The following is a 19,735-nucleotide window of genomic DNA, read 5'->3' on the forward strand; positions in this document are numbered from 1 at the left end:
CCTCTTAATACTTAGAGACTATAAAAAGGGGAAATGTGTGATGCGGAAGAAAATGATATATACATTAAAACAATTCTGAATTAACAAATTTCCGGCAAGTCAATTATAGGTCATCATCAATTCAGACTTTTTGATGAGTGTTTCATTGTCTGAATACTCCTTGAAAACACTAATACGAGAATGACATTTCAATTTTATAATTCTTATAAAAGAAGCAGTAACTGGAGGGGGGGGGATGAAGTAAAAGATGATATTTGTAAAATAGTTTGTCTATATATAATTTTAATGTATGCCCTCATAATCTAATTAAATTAGACATTCAGTCAATAACACAATGGCATATAGCAAATGTATTGACCTAGATACTCCCACGAGCAGTATCTGGAATGTGAGAGCGTCCATTAATTGTCTAATACTTTTATATCATCACTATTTTCGAAGACACCATGAACAGTGTCTGGAACTAATTCAATGAAGTTCTTTGGCCATTATCCTGCAGGTTCGTGATTGGTTCTTTGACCATTAGCCTGCAGGTTCGTGATTGGTACTTTGGTCATTAGCCTGCAGGTTCGTGATTGGTTCTTTGACCATTATCCTGTAGGTTCGTGATTGGTTGTTTGACCATTATCCTGCAGATTCATGAATGGTTCTTTGACCATTAGTCTGCAGATTCGTGATTGGTTATTTGACCATTAGCCTGCAGGTTCGTGTTTGGTTCTTTGACCATTAGTCTGCAGGTTAGTGATTGGTTCTTTGATCATTAGCCTGCAGGTTCGTGTTTGGTTCTTTGACCATTAACCTGCAGATTCGTGATTGGTTATTTTACCATTAGCCTGCAGATTCATGAATGGTTCTTTGGCCATTAGCCTGCAGGTTCGTGATTGGTTCTTTGACCATTAGCCTGCAGATTCGTGATTGGTTATTTGACCATTAGCCTGCAGGTTAGTGATTGGTTCTTTGACCATTAGCCTGCAGGTTCGTGTTTGGTTCTTTGACCATTAGTCTGCAGGTTCGTGATTGGTTCTTTGACCATTAGCCTGCAGGTTCGTGTTTGGTTATTTGACCATTAGCCTGCAGGTTAGTGATTGGTTCTTTGACCATTAGCCTGCAGGTTCGTGATTGGTACTTTGGCCATTAGCCTGCAGGTTAGTGATTGGGTCTTTGACCATTATCCTGTAGGTTCGTGATTGGTTGTTTGACCATTATCCTGTAGGTTCATTATTGATTGTTTGACCATTAGCCTGCAGGTTCGTGATTGGTTCTTTGACCATTAGTCTGCAGGTTCGTGATTGGTTCTTTGACCATTAGCCTGCAGGTTCGTGTTTGGTTCTTTGACCATTAGTCTGCAGGTTCGTGATTGGTTCTTTGACCATTAGCCTGCAGGTTCGTGTTTGGTTATTTGACCATTAGCCTGCAGGTTAGTGATTGGTTCTTTGACCATTAGCCTGCAGGTTCGTGATTGGTACTTTGGCCATTAGCCTGCAGGTTAGTGATTGGGTCTTTGACCATTATCCTGTAGGTTCATTATTGATTGTTTGACCATTAGCCTGCAGGTTCGTGATTGGTTCTTTGACCATTAGCCTGCAGGTTCGTGATTGGTTCTTTGGCCATTAGCCTACAGGTTTGTGATTGGTTCTTTGACCATTAGCCTGCAGGTTAGTGATTGGTTCTTTGACCACTAGCCTGCAGGTTCGTGATTGGTTCTTTGACCATTAGCCTGCAGATTTGTGATTGGTTATTTGACCATTAGCCTGCAGGTTTGTGATTGGTTCTTTGACCATTAGCTTGCAGGTTCGTGTTTGGTTATTTGACCATTAACCTGTAGGTTCGTGTTTGGTTCTTTGACTATTAGCCTGCAGGTTCGTGATTAGTTGTTTGATCATTAGCCTATATGTTCCTGATTGGTTCTTTGACCATTAGCCTGCAGGTTCCTGATTCGTTACGTAGTCTTGTCCTCATGCCATGCAACCTGCGAACTGTATGTCCGCTTTACTCCGCAAAGAGTGTCAACATGTTTTCATTTCACCAACTGTCATACCTTCTAATGAAAAAAATCATCCCAAATAAAAAAGAACGGTTTTATTACCCCTTTGTTAATGGCGAACTTGTTTGACAAAAATTAGTTAAGAAAACTTCTCTTCTTCTTCTTTTTTTATGTGTGTGTATGAAACCTTTGAATTGGAATTTTTCGTCCCAAACCAGAATCATATTAACCCCCGATGTGTGGTTTAGTCGGTTTATAAGGGAGTCTATAAGCATGCTATTTAAATGTTGTATAATGTACAACGTCCAATGAGTAAAATTAATCATACACATTGATAAATTTGAGTCCAGTAGTTTGATTGTACCTGGTTGTTAAATATATATAATTTGAGAAATTTAAACACGTGTACATGTGCTATCAGGATTTAGGATTTTCTTTGTTATCAGTAATATTTGTCATGTATAACAGTCGAAAACAAGTGGACTACACAATTCGTAAAACAAGTCAGTCCAAGTACACACGGTGAGATGGCGTTATATGAAACACTTTAAAACATAATTTTGTGTATTCCTTTTGTCTCGGAAGTTGACAAGAATCCCTGTTTCTATGCACAAAACTTAGGTGTTTCCAGGGGCGAACTCCCACCAGGTCTTTGTCCTGAGCCCACTGGAGGGCGGCTCCGGACCCTTACCGTGCTTTGCTCATATCTGGCTACGCGACTGAATTCATTACATTAAAGATGACGTGTGATTTTACGAATGTCATGAAAATCAATGATGACCAGATTTCACAGAGTCACTCACTGTTCAAATATTGAGTTTGATGGCAGATGTGTATAGCTATGCAGTAGAATATTGTTACTGATTACTTAATTATGTCTCTTTCTTAATCAAAAGGGTTGTATTTTCGCGGGTTTAGAGGATAGATCAAACCTAAGAGAAATCACTGTAAGTTTTTAGCTCACCTGAGCTGAAAGCTCAAGTGAGCTTTTCTGATCGCCTGTTGTCCGTCGTCTGTCTGTAAACTTTTTACATTTTCGACTTCTTCTCCAGAACTACTGGGCAAATTATAACCAAACTTGGCCAAAAGCATTCCTGAGTGAAGGGCTTTCAAATTTGTTCAAATGAAGGGCCATGCCTCCTTCAAAGGGGAAATAATCACAAAAATGTAAAATAGGGTGGGATTATTTAAAAATCTTCTTAAGAACCACTGGACCAGAAGAGCTGAAATTTACATGATAGCTTTACATAGTGCAGATTCAAATTTGTTAAAATCATGGCTCCCGGGAGTAGGATGGGGCCACAATAGGGGATCAAATTTTTACATACAAATATATAGGAAAAATCTCTAAAAATCTTCTCAAAAACTACTGGGCTAGGAAAGTGGAAATTTACATGAAAGCTTCCTGACATAGTGCAGATTCAAGTTTGTTAAAATCATGACCCCCGGGAGTAAGATGAGGCGACTATAGGGGATCAAAGTTTTACATACAATAATATAGGGAAAATCTTGAAAAATCGTCTTCTCAACAACCACTGAGCCAGAAAAGCTGTGATTTACATGAAAGCTTCCTAACATAGTGTAGATTCAAATTTTTGTTAAACTCATGACCCCTTGGGTTAGGATGGGGCCATAATAGGGGATCAAAGTTTTACATAACTAAATAGGGGAAAAAAACTTAATTTTCTCCTTAAGAACCATTGGGCTAAAGAAGTTTACATTTGCACAAAAGCTTCTTGACATAGTGCAGATTGAAGTTTGTAAAAATCATGGTCCCAGGGGGTAAGATAGGGCCATAGTAGGGGATCAAAATTTTACATACAAATATATAGGGAAAATCATTAAAAATCTTCTTCTGAAAAATCACTGGCCAGAAAAGTTTACATTTACATGAATACTTCATGACATAGTGCAGATTCAATTTTGTAAAAATCTTTACCCCGGGAGTAGGTTGGGACCACAATAGGGATCAAAGTTTTACATGCAAATATATTGGAAAAATCATTAAATATGAGCTAAAGTGACTCAGGTGAGCGATGTGGCCCATGGGCCTCTTAAGAAAAGTATGTTAGTTATTTTTTTTTTAATTCGATTGAGAGCATGAATTTTAAAAACGAAGCAACATTTGGTTTTAGATAAAATGTAAATTGAAAGTAGTTACTTTTTAAAGTCTTTGCTGTTAACATTTTTGTTTAAACAAGCATTGAATACGGGGTATGGGACATACTGGTACAAGGAACACGCAGAATAACAAATAGGATACGCCATGCCTATGTCAGAAAAGTGTACCGTTTCTGCGAGACCATATAAAATATCGATATATCCCTTCTTGTCATTGTTTTAATACCCCCAATATACAAATATTCGGTGTATAATATAACCAGCTAGGTTTCACACTTCTACGAGGGACTGCTAAAGGAGAAATCTCTGTTCGTACTAGATATACACTTGTCAATATGACAGGTTGATATAGAATAAGTGTACAGCTTTTACTATTCAAACACGGAGTCTATTTAACACTGATTGTGCACATAGATGTGTGCAGTTTACGCCTCCAGGTGTTCCGGTAGCTTTTATTAGCTCGCTAATCTTCACCTGACAACAGCGCATCATAATTTTCGATTTGCACGGCTAGTTCGTAGTGGCGGCGATCTATATTTAGAGCGCTGTAGACTAAACATTAGCAATGTGACCCGGATTAGCGTACCGCAGCTGTTTGCATATCCGCCATTTTGCTAAGGTTGTTGCTATTCGCCGTGCGGCACTGGTAAGTTTATTGAATGTAAAATATACTTTAATGTTTAAATTGAATGGTTACATTGCTGTTATTTATCTAATTTACAATGAACACCACACCAGCGGACAGGGGCGTCTGCTTGTCACCTGCGCTATTCGCTATATTATTGATCATGAAGATTGCAATGCCGCTTGTAGCTTTAGTGTGTTCATACAATGTTTCCGTGGATATATTATAAGAATACCAGTCTCTCTTGACTTGAATTTTTTTTTAAAGCAGTCTAGATATTTAGGAGCCGAAATGACGTAGTTATTAACTCTATATTGTGGTATACGGACCCAGGTACAAGGTATCTGGTATATTGACTACATATGTGTTTTCTCTCGCTATTTATGGAAACAACTTAGCGCCATTATTCTTTGTTCCCCCAACTTGAAATGTTATTTTTATTCCAAAAGCCTGACTTGACCACGCAAATGTTACATGCATCTATACAATATTTACATGTATTTTTAGTAATTTTATTTATGTCTACAGTGATTTTACTTATGTCTACAGTAATTTTAAACGTGTCTAAAGTAATTATATTTATGTCTAAAGTAATTTTACTTATGTCTAACGTAATTTTACTATGTCTACAGTAATTTTACTTATGACTGCATTGATTTTACTTATGTCTACAGTGATTTTACACGTGTCTAAACTCTAAAGTAATTTTCCATGCATCTATACAATACTTCCACACACAAATCTGCGGTAATCTTACACGAGACGTGTAGTTTTACACGTGTCTGTATAGTAATTTTACATACTTGTCCTAAAGATAATTATCATGCATCTACAGTGATTGTACACATTTCCACAAAATTTTACTCGTGTATATATATGGTAATTTTACTCGTGTATCTATATGGTAATTTTACTCGTGTATATATCTGGTAATTTTACTCGTGTATCTATATGGTAATTTTACTCGTGTATATATCTGGTAATTTTACTCGTGTATCTATATGGTAATTTTACTCGTGTATATATCTGGTAACTCGTGTATATATCTGGTAACTCGTGTATATATATGGTAACTCGTGTATATATATGGTAACTCGTGTATATATATGGTAATTTTACACGTGTATATATCTGGTATGTTTACACGTGTCTACAATAAGCATGCATCTACATTAAATTTACATGCCCCCAAAAGTAACTTTACTTGAGTGTACAGTACTGTTACATTGTACAGAGTAATTTTACGTGCATCTACAATAAGTTTACACATGTTTACAATAATTTGACATTTTTGAAGCAGCTACGTTAACTTTTTGTGTCCACAATAATTTTACTCGTATCTATAGTGAGTTTGCACGTGTCTGCATTAATTTACATGTATCTAAAATAACTTTTCTTGAGTGTACTGTAATTTTACATGTGTCCAGAGTAATTTTACACGTGTCAACAGTAATTTTATATATGCATACGATTTTACATGTGTCTATAATAGTTCTACACGTGTCTACAATAGTTTTACACGTGCCTACAACAACTTTACACGTGTCTACAATAGTCTTACACGTGTCTGCAATAGTTTTACACATGCCTACAATAGTTTTACACGTGTCTACAGTAGTTTTACACGTGCCTACAACAATTTTACACGTGCCTACAATAGTTTTACACGTGTCTACAATAGTTTTACACGTGCCTACAACAATTTTACACGTGCCTACAACAACTTTACACGTGTCTACAATAGTTTTACACGTGTCTAAAATAGTTTTACACGTGCCTACAACAACTTTACACGTGTCTACAATAGTTTTACACGTGTCTTAAATAGTTTTACACGTGCCTACAACAACTTTACACGTGTCTACAATAGTTTTACGCGTGTCTGCAATAGTTTTACACATGTCTAAAATAGTTTTACACGTGCCTACAATAGTTCTACACGGTGTCTACAATAGTTTTACACGTGTCTACAATAGTTTTACATGTGCCTACAATGATTTTACACGTGTGTACAATAGTTTTACATGTGCTTACAATAATTTTACACGTGTTTACAATAATTTAACATGTGTCTATACAATTTTACACGTGTCTACAATACTTTTACACGTGCCTACAATAATTTTACACGTGTCTGCAGTGATTGTACATGTGTTTACACTGGTTGCTCTGGATCCGATTAACTGTTGCCGTGGAAATACAATCAGATTAAAGTTAGATCTTTTGTGATCCATGAGATTGATATGCAGCTATAAGTCTATAAATTCACCTTAGTGTAGCGATACGAGTGGGCGGATCAAAGATTCACCTTAGTGTAGCAATACAAGTGGGCGGATCAAAGATTCACCTTAGTGTAGCAATACAAGCGGGCGGATCAAAGATTCACCTTAGTGTAGCGATCTAAGTGAGCGGATCTCAGGATCTGGTTTTAATCAGATTGGCCAATACACTAGCATTGTAATGGTATCGGACACAAAACGTTTACGTCCTTGATGATTTTCTAGGTTAAAGTTCAAAGAACAAGGTCATTGAACGGAAAACGTGGCGTACATGCCCTTGTAGACGATGTGATCAAACTTGCAGGCAATATCTGTTGTGTAAAGATTTGAATAGTGATACTAAAGTCTTTACAAGTTTAACGCGAAAAGTGAAATCTGAGGTAACCATGACGCGCGGGGGTACCCTGCCTATGAATTTATGAGTATAGAAGTTTTACGATAATTTTTTATTATAATATTTCTTTATTTTCAAATAGGTTTGCCGTTATGAATGAAAGAATGGAAATATTCAAATTGGCGCAGTCCTACAAAATAAAATGGGAACTATTTCTCGATAGCAAAGTGCATGAAGTACTCACTGCGCATGCACAGTCTTTAGGATGTGAATTGGACCTTTTGATATTGCCTTTGTTTGTGTCTGTAGCGAGTTCGATGACATCTGGAACAAAGATCCAGGTGACCCTTAGCTGGATCGAACGCCCGCGTCTGTGTGGTGTTGTTGCAGCTAGACGAGGTGAAAGAAAAACTACAATGCTGAACTACATTAAATCTTGTTGCCGACAAGTAAAGTGTCATGGCGGCGACACAGACGATACCGAGAGTGTACCTGGGATCCCTACAATAGACGAAGCATTCACTGAGAATATTCCAGAAACCTGCAAAGGTGACCGTCTTTTTGTGCTAGACGATCTCGACATAGTTCTTAAAAATGTGACAGAAATGCCTGATATCTGGAATCTTCGTACGTTGCAAAGGTTATTTGATTCCCGTTGTTCTGACGAGACAGACGATGCCATTAAGGAAAACGTAAACGTTATAGCGGCGGCACAGGGCGTCGTTATTTCTGACATAGTAAATTCTCCCGATCCTGGGCGGTTGCTGGATAGGGTTATAGTATATTGTGCGAGGGATTCCGAAGATATGGTGATATCCACAAAAACTCCAGATTCCTTAGGCAAACTCATGCAGAGGATATACGATCTGCATGTCAATCAAAATGTTACATACACATTCAGTGAGGAAGCGACGCAAGAATTTCAACGGTATGTACCCATCGATATACAATGCCAAAAATAAAGAAATATACAACAAACAGTATGTACCCATCGATATACAATGCCAAAAATAAAGATCGAAACAAACAACAAACAAACGGTATGTACCTATCAATATACAATACCAAAAATAAAGAAATATACAACAAACAGTATGTATAATATCAATAAATAAATAAAAATTGATTAAAAAAACCCCAAAAAACTACCGGTAATTATCCACCAATATACATGTACAATGCCCAAAAGAAGATATGTACGCATCAATAATCAATATACAATACCAAAAAAAAAAAAAAAACCAAAAAAAAAAAAAAAAAACCAAAAAAAAAAACAACAACAAAAAAACGGTAGGTATCCATCAATATACAATACTAAAAAATAAACTAAATAAGATAAAATTGTGTTATCCTGAGTTTACTATGAAGGAAGAATAATAAGTCAATCCTAAAACTATGATTTCAAGTGGATTTGATTTGATTTTTCAATGTTTTTATCTTTGATTATCTTAACAAATTGTAATGATAGCTATTTTCTCATGAATGTGTAGCAGTTGTGAAGACTGCGTGTATGAATCTTGATAAATGTAGTACGTTTATCTAATTCCAACAGGTTTGTGTCCAAAACGACAGATTAAAAACAGATGAGACATTATAAAAATTTTATGCTTGAAAAATTGAAACACGCCTCGTGAAATTTGCTGGTGTGAAGGATGTATTTTCAAAATTGAAATTTATTTCTTATTTTCGAAAGAGTTTTGATTTTTCTTTTTTCCTTTTTCAGAATGTCTGGAATTGTAAATGCAATCAAGAAACAGTGCCACAATGACGAATTGAAACGAGGTTGTTGTAATCACGTAATGTCCCAGATGGCGCGATTGAGTGCAATTTCATGTGCTTTGACGTCCTCCATTAAAGAAACCAAAGCAGATTTTACCATCAACAAAACGACAGCCCAATCCATGTTTGTTGTTTCATTGTACTTGTTGCGACAAAAATGTCTACTTCTGCATGGTTCCGACAGCACAACATATTCAGAATTGTTTCACTCCATTTTGAATAGCGAGACGGAGTTATTACCAACAGCAGATACCAGTCCACGCGAGAGTGAAGATGACGTCATAGAAATCACGCTTGATAGGAACAATGAACCAGTTGCAAGAATAATTCCCAAACGGGAGGATAATATGGAGATATCGGAAACTTCGCAGGCGACTGACGTCAGAATGTGGACAATGGACAACAAGGACTATACGGTCAATCAGAATGGTAGAGAGACCAGCAGTGTATATTATCCAGCTGTTCAGAATCTACCACAAGAGGTCGCCACTCAGCAGAAACGACAGCGACTGATGAATCACCCTGAAGGCCCAAACACGGAGCACTGTCAGCAATACGAACACAACCACCCGACTCACAGTGAAGACAATAAACAGATTCATTTTTCAAACACACTCCAACCAAGAGGCAAGTTTCGTCCTCCACCTCCACCGCTGAAACTTCGTCCGCACCAACTCCATGTCAATCGCCGGTTTATTCCTGCTCCCAAACGGCTGACGGACAGAACGCAATCCAAAACTTGTGTATTTACGTGCAGTGACAGTCTTTTTGTGCACATCTGTTGCGCTAAAATTAGAAAGTGTTTATTGACAAAAGGGTTGTCTATTACCTCTTCTTATGCCTGTCAGTATCGCCTCTTCCCACCCGTGCCCCTAACACAGAGAACATCATCCCCGCGGACCACTCACCCCTCGTGGGCGGCCGTCAAGTTTTTTGAGAGGTTAGAAGCATTGGGGTATGGGGAGGTCACGGTTTTTCGTTCGCAGTCCGTAAAATTCCGGAAAAAGGCATTAGAAGAGATGTCGGAAGAAGCCAGGAATATTCTAAAATACCAAATTGGAATCACGGAGGAAGAGTATAGATCTGCCATGACGAAAGAGGAGGATATCCAGGGACCTGTACAGGAGTATAACTATGTATTCACTGTTCATCAAAACGGAGATATCGAAACCGAACCAATGCAGCACGTGGAGACTGAACAGAATGTTCAACACTCGGCGTGAAATCAAGTGTCAGCACCGGAACAAACGCCATCTAAATGTTTATTCATTTCTGAACATTATGTTTTGGTATTTTTTTCCTAATTACATGTAATTGGTGCTTTTATTTTTCTTTTCTTTATAGAAATGTCTGTCTTTTCGACGTCAGAATAGATAATGAAAAGTACACGAAGAAATAATCTGGTGACACAGGGTCAAGGTCATCACTCGTTGGATATCGTCGTCATATGACTTAGCTTGATCGGCGGTGCAAATGTTTGGGCGAGGTTTCTCATAGATTTCAATGAAGCATGTTTTACTTTTGTTCTCAGTGACCAATTACATTGAATGGATGGCATAGTACGGTCATTATTGAAATCATACGGCCAGTCAGTGAGTGAAATTTACACGCTTGATCAGGCAAAGAAGCACGCTATTTTTGGAACGAAAGTAAGTGGTTAGCAAAAGAAAGCGGGATTCACGAGCATCGTCTTGGTTGATTTTTGTACTGTATACGAACGTTTTTCATACTGTAGTGCGCGGTAAAAGTATGGGGATCTAATAGATCAGGAATAAGAATACCCTAATATGAATTTTAAACCACATAAAATCAATCACAACAATATAAAATAAAATGTAGTACGATTAAAAGATTAGAATCGTTAAAACGGAAGTTGTTTTTTTTAAGTTGTGTATTAGTAATATCGAACAAGTATGGATTTTGTGAAACATGTTGCAGGTCAGCTGATATAGACGACTGTCACAGTAGCAATTGTCATAACACTTTGTAAGTTAAAGTACCGGAATAATCTTAAGATTTAAATATAAATTTGTGAAATCCTGACCACGTGCTACAGGATTAGACATTTATACGTCATTTGTTTATACAAACGGACAGTGAGGTATTGTTTAATCGAGATCCGCCCTCGGAAAATTAGAATCAGCAGCAGTGGAAGGGCGTTTTTCAGGAACATTGGTGAGTACACGCACATCTCTGTAAGTATTACAGTACGGGGGATGTAGTCCTCAAGCTACATGTAATTGAATGGGACAGTGATTATCCTTCCAAAATCTGGGTCAAGAAAATCTCTGTAAGCTTATAACACCGGTCTTCACGAGTACAGAAGACGGTAAATGGCGGAAACGGCGCTTGTAATAGGACACTTAATAGTTTATAGGACATTTAATTATTAACATTGTAATTTATGAAGGTACATTGGCTTATCATTAGTAATTAGTATAAATGTTGAATTTATTCCTTGTGTCGGTACGTTAACCGTGGAATTTACATTGTTCAATGTCAAAGTGCTCGTGTATGCTTGTCAAAGCTTCGCATGATTTTGTCCGATTCCCAGAAGTCGTGCTATTACAGAAAAAGAACGATAACTCTGCATGGAATTATTTCCCTCATACAAACTTTGCTGCCGGATTAAATTAAATTAACGTGGGCCTCAGATTTGAATATGAGTTTATGTTTTACGTGGTTACATAAAATGGATAGTCGAGTGGTGGATCTATGTTTGTGCTCGGAACACACTCGCATATTCAGTGACATGGCTATTAATATACGAGTTCTACTTCTTTTGACACATCTTTTTAAAATATCACTCCTGCATTTTTTTCTGACTTTTTATGACACTTTCCACAACTGTAGGGAGGGGGTAGTGTTTCGTGTACAAAATACAAAGGATGCAGATTGACCCATAATCTGGAGAGGAATGTAGTAAATCAGATGTGGGTATGGGGACCGTCTAGACGCTGAGCAATTGTAAAAAAAAAAAAAAAAAAATCCTTGACTGTAGGGCATTGCATGGCATTGATGTTCTAAGTATTCATGGAGCTTTTTAGTGGGTAATATCATCTAAATAGTTACATCAATTCTTGAAGGGGTATGTACATGTAATTTACATGTTTGTGCTATTGTATTGCTCTTGGTCTAGTTTCAATGTACATGCAAGCCCTAGTTACTTTATACAAGAAGGAAGACGGTTCAGTATCTCAGAAAGGAGAATTAGAACTTCCCTTTGAACCCCCTTACTTGACGGAATAAGTCATAGAAGTATAGAATGAGGATTCATGAAGAACTTTTGTCCTGAAAACTACCTATATGTATTTAGATTTTAATACTTGGTATTAAACACAAGCATATAACACAATCTCAAGTGAGGTTACTATCAAATCACAAATTCTCTGATTCACATTCAGTAATTTAAAATTTCAAAGACCAGATGCTTCACATCGTTTGAGTACCGGGCAATGCGTCCCATCATTTGAGTACCGAACAATGCGTCCTACCGTTTGAGTACCGGACATTACGTCCCATTGTTTGTGTACCGGACAATGCGTCCCATTGAGTACCGGACAATGTGTCCCATTGAGTACCGGAAAATGCGTCCCATCGTTTGAGTACTGGACAATGCGCCCCATCGTTTATGTACCGGACAATGCGTTCCATTGTTTGAGTAACGGATAATGCGTCCCATCGTTTGAGTATCAGACAATGCATCCCATCGTTTGAGTACCAGACAATGCGTCCCATCTTTTGAGTACCGGACAATGCGTACCATTGTTTGATGATTTGACATTGCGTCCCATCGTTTGAGTACTTGACAATACGTCCCATTGTTTGAGTACTGGACAATGCGTCCCATTGCGTACCGGATAATGCGTCCCATTGTTTGAGTACCGGATAATGCGTACCATTGTTTGAGTACTGGACAATGCGTTCCATCGTTTGAGTACCGGACAATGCGTTCCATCGTTTGATAACCAAGCATTTCTCGATATCACCAAAGCTGTCAACCAATTTTACCGAAACGAGACTCTTTATTTTATTTTCGCTGTGTTTGTTTGTGTTTTGGTCAATGTGATGTTTGTGTATTTGTATGTGTGGTGCGTGTGTCTATGTGTGTGTATTTATTTGTGTTTCTGTCTCTGTGTGTGTGTGTGTTTGTCTGTCTATGCGACATGTATGTGTGTGTTAGAATAAAAAGAAAATATATTTGTTAAAGGAGACAGAATTTACGTCCTTGAATACATAAATGAAAAATCTCTTTTCCCGGGAAGAATATGAAAAACACGTGATTTCATTAACGCAGTTACTATCATACTCACCGAAATCTAAAGGTTACCCCATCTTCTCATGTAATCTGACAGCATGTATCCAGATATTACTTCCGCTGTAAACTCTTTTGCAGAATATAGGATAAATATATCTACTTTTCTGATCATGCAGGAACGAAACATGGAAAATCACAACGACCTTGATAATACAACAGAGTAAGTACACAGAAAGTGCAAGAGGAAGTATCCAGGTGATACAGCATTATATATAAGATAATACGACTGTAAATATCTAGGTAATACAACAGGAAATATACAACTGATGCAAGAGGAATTATCCGGGTGATATAACAGGAAGTATACAAGTGATGCAAGAGGAAGTATCCAGGTGATACAGCATTAAATATAAGATAATACGACAGTAAATATCTAGGTAATACAACAGGAAGTAGACAAGTGATGCAAGAGGAATTATCCGGGGATACAACAGGAAGTACCCGTATACAGCAGGAAGTACCCATATAATAGAACAGAAAGACAGTACCTATATAATGGAACAGGAAGTACCCAGACAATACAACAGTAAATACCTAGCTGATACAACATGAAGTATTCAGATGACACATCAACAAGTACCCCATGTAATAGAACAGGAAATACCCATATAATGGAACAGGAAGTACCCAGATAATACAACAGAAAATATCTAGGAGATACAACAGGAAGTATTCAGATGCCACATCAGGAAGTACCCCCATGTAATAGAACAGGAAATACCCATATAATGGAACAGGAAGTACCCAGATAATATAACAGTAAATGCACAGAGAAAATAAGGCTACATATGTCTGGAGATTGCAAAAGAGTGGGTATCTAGAATATACAAGGTTTGTATTTAGAAACTTAATCAGACAGAGTGAGTAACGTATCAGCCAGACACTTTGTAAAGGATTATCATTCAATTTATAGCTCCTTATCTGGAGCATGCCATCATGATTCTAAGATACTGCATCCAACTTTCATTTTGTTGCAGTTTTGAGTTTTACTTTTTTCATTAAACACTAAAATGTGTAAAAATATTAAAAGCTGAATTGAATATAACCTAAGCCATGCTTTTCATACTGAATGGACATTAAAAGTGTGGATGTAAACCAAAGTGAAAATAGATTAACTGGGAGCAACCAGGATAAAATCTGTAAATTTATTAGCAAGAGAAAAAAATAGCTCCATGAGTATTGAATCCTCTTTTTCCTTTGATTACAGAGTTCAGCATGCTACATCACGTGTACAGTTTTCTCCTGTGATTCTTGAGAACTCTGTCTCTCTCTGGTCGGATACGGAGCCAAATAGGAACCAGAACGACTGCGTCTATCGCTTCGGTCACAACAAACGGGGATACGCCATTTTGATCATGAACAATGAATTTGACAACGAAGATGAAAATTTACCCGGTGTACAAAGTGATATTAAGAATATGTCCGAATTGTTTAATTCACTGGAGTTTGATGTTATAGAATTGATAAATCTTACAAATGATCAATTAATCACAGAACTGACCGGTAAGTTGTACTTTTTATCGCAGAATTATTTTGTTTAAGGGTTTAAGGGGGAATAACACACAGCGAATGGATATGTACAGTATATTCTTAAAAATAAAAACCCCTCTCAAATACGCTACCTTATTTAGTTATTAAAAATGCAGTTTTAGTAGAAAGTAATCTGGGGGTGGGGGGGGGGGGATTAAACCCCTGCTAAACTCGAACCCACGATCGACAGATCAAAAGTGGACACGTTAACCGACTGAGCTATCAAGATAGGCAATTAAATTTGCTGATATTTATATTTTCATTCATATTTGAATAGGAAGTCAGCCATTTTGATGATGTTTTATTTCTCCTTAAAGGATCAATTAATATTTCACACGTGACAGACCTTCATGGAGTATAGCTCACCTGACTCTATCAGATTTTCCGATCCGAATTCTGATTATCTGTCATTGTCATTTAACCTTTCTCATTTTCGAATTTTTATCCAAAACAACTGGGCCTATTCAACCAATCTTGACACAAAATAATTTAGGGAGATAATGGGAAATAGTGAAAATAAAGGTGATATTTTTTAAAGATCCGCATTAGCTATTTTCTCTCTTTTACGAGGAAAAAATCGGATGTTCACCATTTTGATTAGCTCAACGCTATTTTCATGAAGGCAAGCAATTTTTTTCCCTTCTGATTCAGCATACTCAAATTAGGTATAAAAACACCATGGGTGAAATAGTAATTATTTGCTGGTAAAACTGTTTTCTGTATATCGAAACAGACTATGTACTGACTAAACGTTATGTAAAATGAAGATGGCTGATCAAACCTTACTCCCCGTGCCCCTTTGGAGCCACAATTAGTTTCAAAGTTTTCAATGGATTTTTTCTAGATTTCTTCTTTTCAAGAACCTACAAGGCCACGCATTGTCAAATCAATTTGCACACATCTTTCTGTAGTATAGATTCTAAGTTCAAATTTGACCTTTGAGGCCTGGGAAAGGGGGGACTTAAAATAGCATTTCAATGTTTTAAGGTCATAAGATACCCAAGATTTTGCACGTATTAATGAAGTCGAATTTTTCTGTATTTACGTGGGATTTTCTATTTGATTAAACAGCAAGCAATGTAAATTGGTCATTAATAAATGAAATATATCAATAAAAAGACTTTTCTTTTAAGGTTTTCAATTTTTGGTTAATGTTTTTCCATTGAATTTTTAAGTAAAGATTTGTGAATAATACAAAAATAAAGATGGTTTCTGAGGAAGTTTTTGGTATATATTGGGTTTTAGCAATATCAAAAATATGGAGAAATAGTTTTTAAAACAAATCTATAACAATTTTTTGGGAGTATCCCATGTCTATTGTACCCCAATCAAACTTAAGAGGATTAGTGTTAAGAGACAAATCCATTAGATAAGCCATGCATGTGGCCCATGAACCTCTTGTTAATGAACAAGAAATATGTCAACTATAGTATTTAGTTTGTATTTATGAAGATATAAGTTTATGGTGTTTCAGCAGCATGATAATTCCTCTTTGAATGAAAAGTAAATTCTCTGTAACCACAGGAATCCAGGATGCAGTAACCAATGACTGCGACTGTTTTGTTTGCGTCATCAGTACTCACGGCGGGGAGGATCCAGGTTATTACATCGGTGACACGGAGAAACTGGTCACCAAAACGGAGCACTACATCTTGAACTCTAAAGGAGCGGTATGGACGCGGTATATCATGGACATGTTTGGTGATGAACAGTGTAGAGCCCTGAGAGGCAAGCCGAGGTTATTCTTTATCCAGGTAAGCGAACTTGTTTGTAGTCAGATTGGCAGAATTCATATTCAAAGACAATAACAGTTGTTGATTATTGACTTTCATGTTCAGGCATGTCGCGGGGGAGAGGTGGATAAAGGCATTGATCTGTTAGAGGATGATAGTGATGATATTGAAGATGATTCTAAAAACCACGCAGTTTTCCAAATTCCCTGTTACAACGATTCCTTGGTGATGTTCTCCTCCACTTCAGGTAAAGTCCTTGAACACTCAGGTAAACTACCTGTCTCCCAACCAATCAGGTAAACTACCTGTCTCCCAACCAATCAGGTAAACTACCTGTCTCCCAACCAATCAGGTAAACTACCTGTCTCCCAACCAATCAGGTAAACTACCTGTCTCCCAACCAATCAGGTAAACTACCTGTCTCCCAACCAATCAGGTAAACTACCTGTCTCCCAACCAATCAGGTAAACTACCTGTCTCCTAACCAATCAGGTAAACTACCTGTCTCCCAACCAATCGGGTAAACTACCTGTCTCCCAACCAATCGGGTAAACTACCTGTCTCCCAACCAATCGGGTAAACTACCTGTCTCCCAACCAATCGGGTAAACTACCAGTCTCCCAACCAATCGGGTAAAGTATATGTTCCTTGAAGAGTCAGCTAATGTACCTGTTCCCAAACAGACAGGTAATTTACCTGTCACCTGGAAATTTATGTAAAGTACCTGTCCCATGGATAATCTGGTATAGTGTATATCCCCGGAACAGTCAGGTTAAATAACTGTTTCCTTAACATTCAGGTAAAGTATTTGTCCCTAAAGAGTCAAATAAAACATCTGTACTCCGAACAATCAGTTAAAGTACTGAACACTCAGATAAAGTATCGGTATATGAACACTCAGTTAAACTACCGGTCTCTGAACATTCGGGTAAAGTACTGGTTTCTGAACACTCAAGTAAAGTACCATTCTCTAAACACTCAAGTAAGTACCGGTCTCTGAATACTCAAGTAAAGTACTGAACAGTAGGATAAAGTACCGGTCTTTTAAAACTCAGGTAAAGTACCGGTCTCTGAACACTCAGGTAAATACTGGTCTCTGAACATTCAGGTAAACTACCAGTGTCTGAACACTCAGGTACAGTACTGGTATATAAACACTCAGGTAAACCCTAATCAATCAGCAATATTTTCTGTTCGACGTAAAATGGTATACAACTGTAGTATATAAACATTCGCTGTGATGTCAGAAATTGCGATGTCATGATTGTGAGAAAGAGATATGGCGGATGTCTCCTTATGAATAAAAAGTAGGTTTTTTTTTTTATTATAGAAAAACACAAATTTCTCTTCTTTTTACACAATTAGGTAAATATGCCTGGTCGGAGGATTTTGAGGGCGGCTGGCTTCTATCCGCCTTACAGAGTGTGTTCCCCAGCAGCACTGATACAGATCTACTTTCACTTTTGACACGAGTTTGTGGAGAAGTAGCGAGAAGAGAGGCCTATATTCCTGATAATGAGAGAGCACATCGGTCTAAGAGTGCCGCCTGTGTATATCATAAACTGTCCAAAGATATTTACTTTCCAAAATCCAATAAAAAAGATTAAAATTATAGATTTTATTTCTGAATTCCTTAGATTATATTTATATAACCATTTAGATGTATATAAACAAGTGTGAACGCTACAATTGCGATTATCTCCGATAGATGGAATCCCAACTCTAAACGATTCATTTAGAGATATTTTAATTCATTTATCTATTTAGTTCCCTCTCTCCCTCACTAAATGAATTGAAGATGGATTTCTTGAAACCTCAGACTCTGATACAGATTCCGAATGAGTATATTTTAAGTGTAAATAAATAATATGATTGTCAATTGCATTTCCAAAATTTATCAGTGGTCCATGTACATCAATTATTATCAATATAGAAATTTATATGACAGTCACCTTGATTATCTCCAAATATTTTTAAATCTATTAAAATTCAATGGTTTTGAATATTGAAACATTTATAGTGCTTCTGAGTAAATTCAGAAGTTGGAGGAGATGGAGATATTTCGAGGGAGTATTTTCCTCTTTTCTTGATGAAAGGTGAAAATAACGACCAATGATCAATGAAAGGTGAAGATAACGAACAGTGATCAATCTCATAACTCCTATAAACAATACAAAATAGATATTTGGGCAAACACGGACCCCTGGACACACCAGAGGTGGGATTAGGTGCCTAGGAGCAGTAAGCATCCCCTGTCGACCGGTCACACCCGCCGTGAGCCGTATATCCTGATCAGGTAAACGGAGTTATCCGTAGTCAAAATCAGTGTGCCAAGAACGGCCTAACAATCGGTATGAAACACGTCAGACATCATTTGACCCAATGATAGGTTGTATCGACGAACTAGATCGTTATAACGACCATAGAATTTGCATAACTCTACGAAATAAAGAGTTGGGCAAAGATGGAACCCTGGACATATCAGAGGAGGTATCAGGTGTTTAAGAGGAGTAAGCATCTCCTGTCGACCTGTCCCATCCGCTGCGAGCCCTATGTCTTGATAAGATAAACGTAGTGATCCGTAGTCAAAATCAGTGTGAAATGTTATTAGATTTGATTTAAATTCTTTTTGTTCCAAAACCTTATCCATCAATTTTAATATGAATCCATAATCTTTCTTTGTTGTAAGTGACCCAGACGTCAACAGCAATATGTCTCATTTACGTCAGAGCACAGATGTATGCTGGGAAATAATGGATACCTTCCATAAACCTCTCACTTAAGAGTGTTTAATTTCTGCAGAATCCATGTGAGGATACGTTCCTGTTTCACCCACAAGCAGAAAATACAGAGACGAGAGAGACTATCGACCAAGTTCGCAGAGAGCCTAAACAATTGCTTTGATGAAGTTCAATTCTGAAAAGCTGTTGAAATTTCCAATATGTCAGATATCGAATGGTAAAGGACTGTTCTGGGAAGTTTGTGCCATAAAACTAAAACATTTTACCAAAATTAGGTTATACACTACCGGA

The 19,735-nt window shown here is 37.3% G+C and overlaps 1 protein-coding gene across 1 annotated transcript; it reads left to right on the plus strand.

Moving 5' to 3' along the window:
• The first annotated feature begins 4,523 nt into the window (after positions 1-4,523).
• Positions 4,524-18,317, plus strand: LOC125664819 (uncharacterized). Its single transcript, XM_056145316.1, has 9 exons — positions 4,524-4,751; positions 7,486-8,271; positions 9,067-10,341; positions 11,149-11,297; positions 13,519-13,600; positions 14,648-14,943; positions 16,495-16,724; positions 16,809-16,950; positions 18,069-18,317. Exons 2-9 carry the CDS (start codon positions 7,496-7,498, stop codon positions 18,308-18,310), a joined length of 3,192 nt encoding a protein of 1,063 aa, XP_056001291.1. The 5' UTR covers positions 4,524-4,751; positions 7,486-7,495; the 3' UTR covers positions 18,311-18,317.
• Positions 18,318-19,735: the final 1,418 nt, after the last annotated feature.

The sequence above is a fragment of the Ostrea edulis genome, chromosome 1 (assembly GCF_947568905.1).
Source record: "Ostrea edulis chromosome 1, xbOstEdul1.1, whole genome shotgun sequence".
NCBI classification, from domain to species: Eukaryota; Metazoa; Mollusca; class Bivalvia; order Ostreida; family Ostreidae; genus Ostrea; species Ostrea edulis.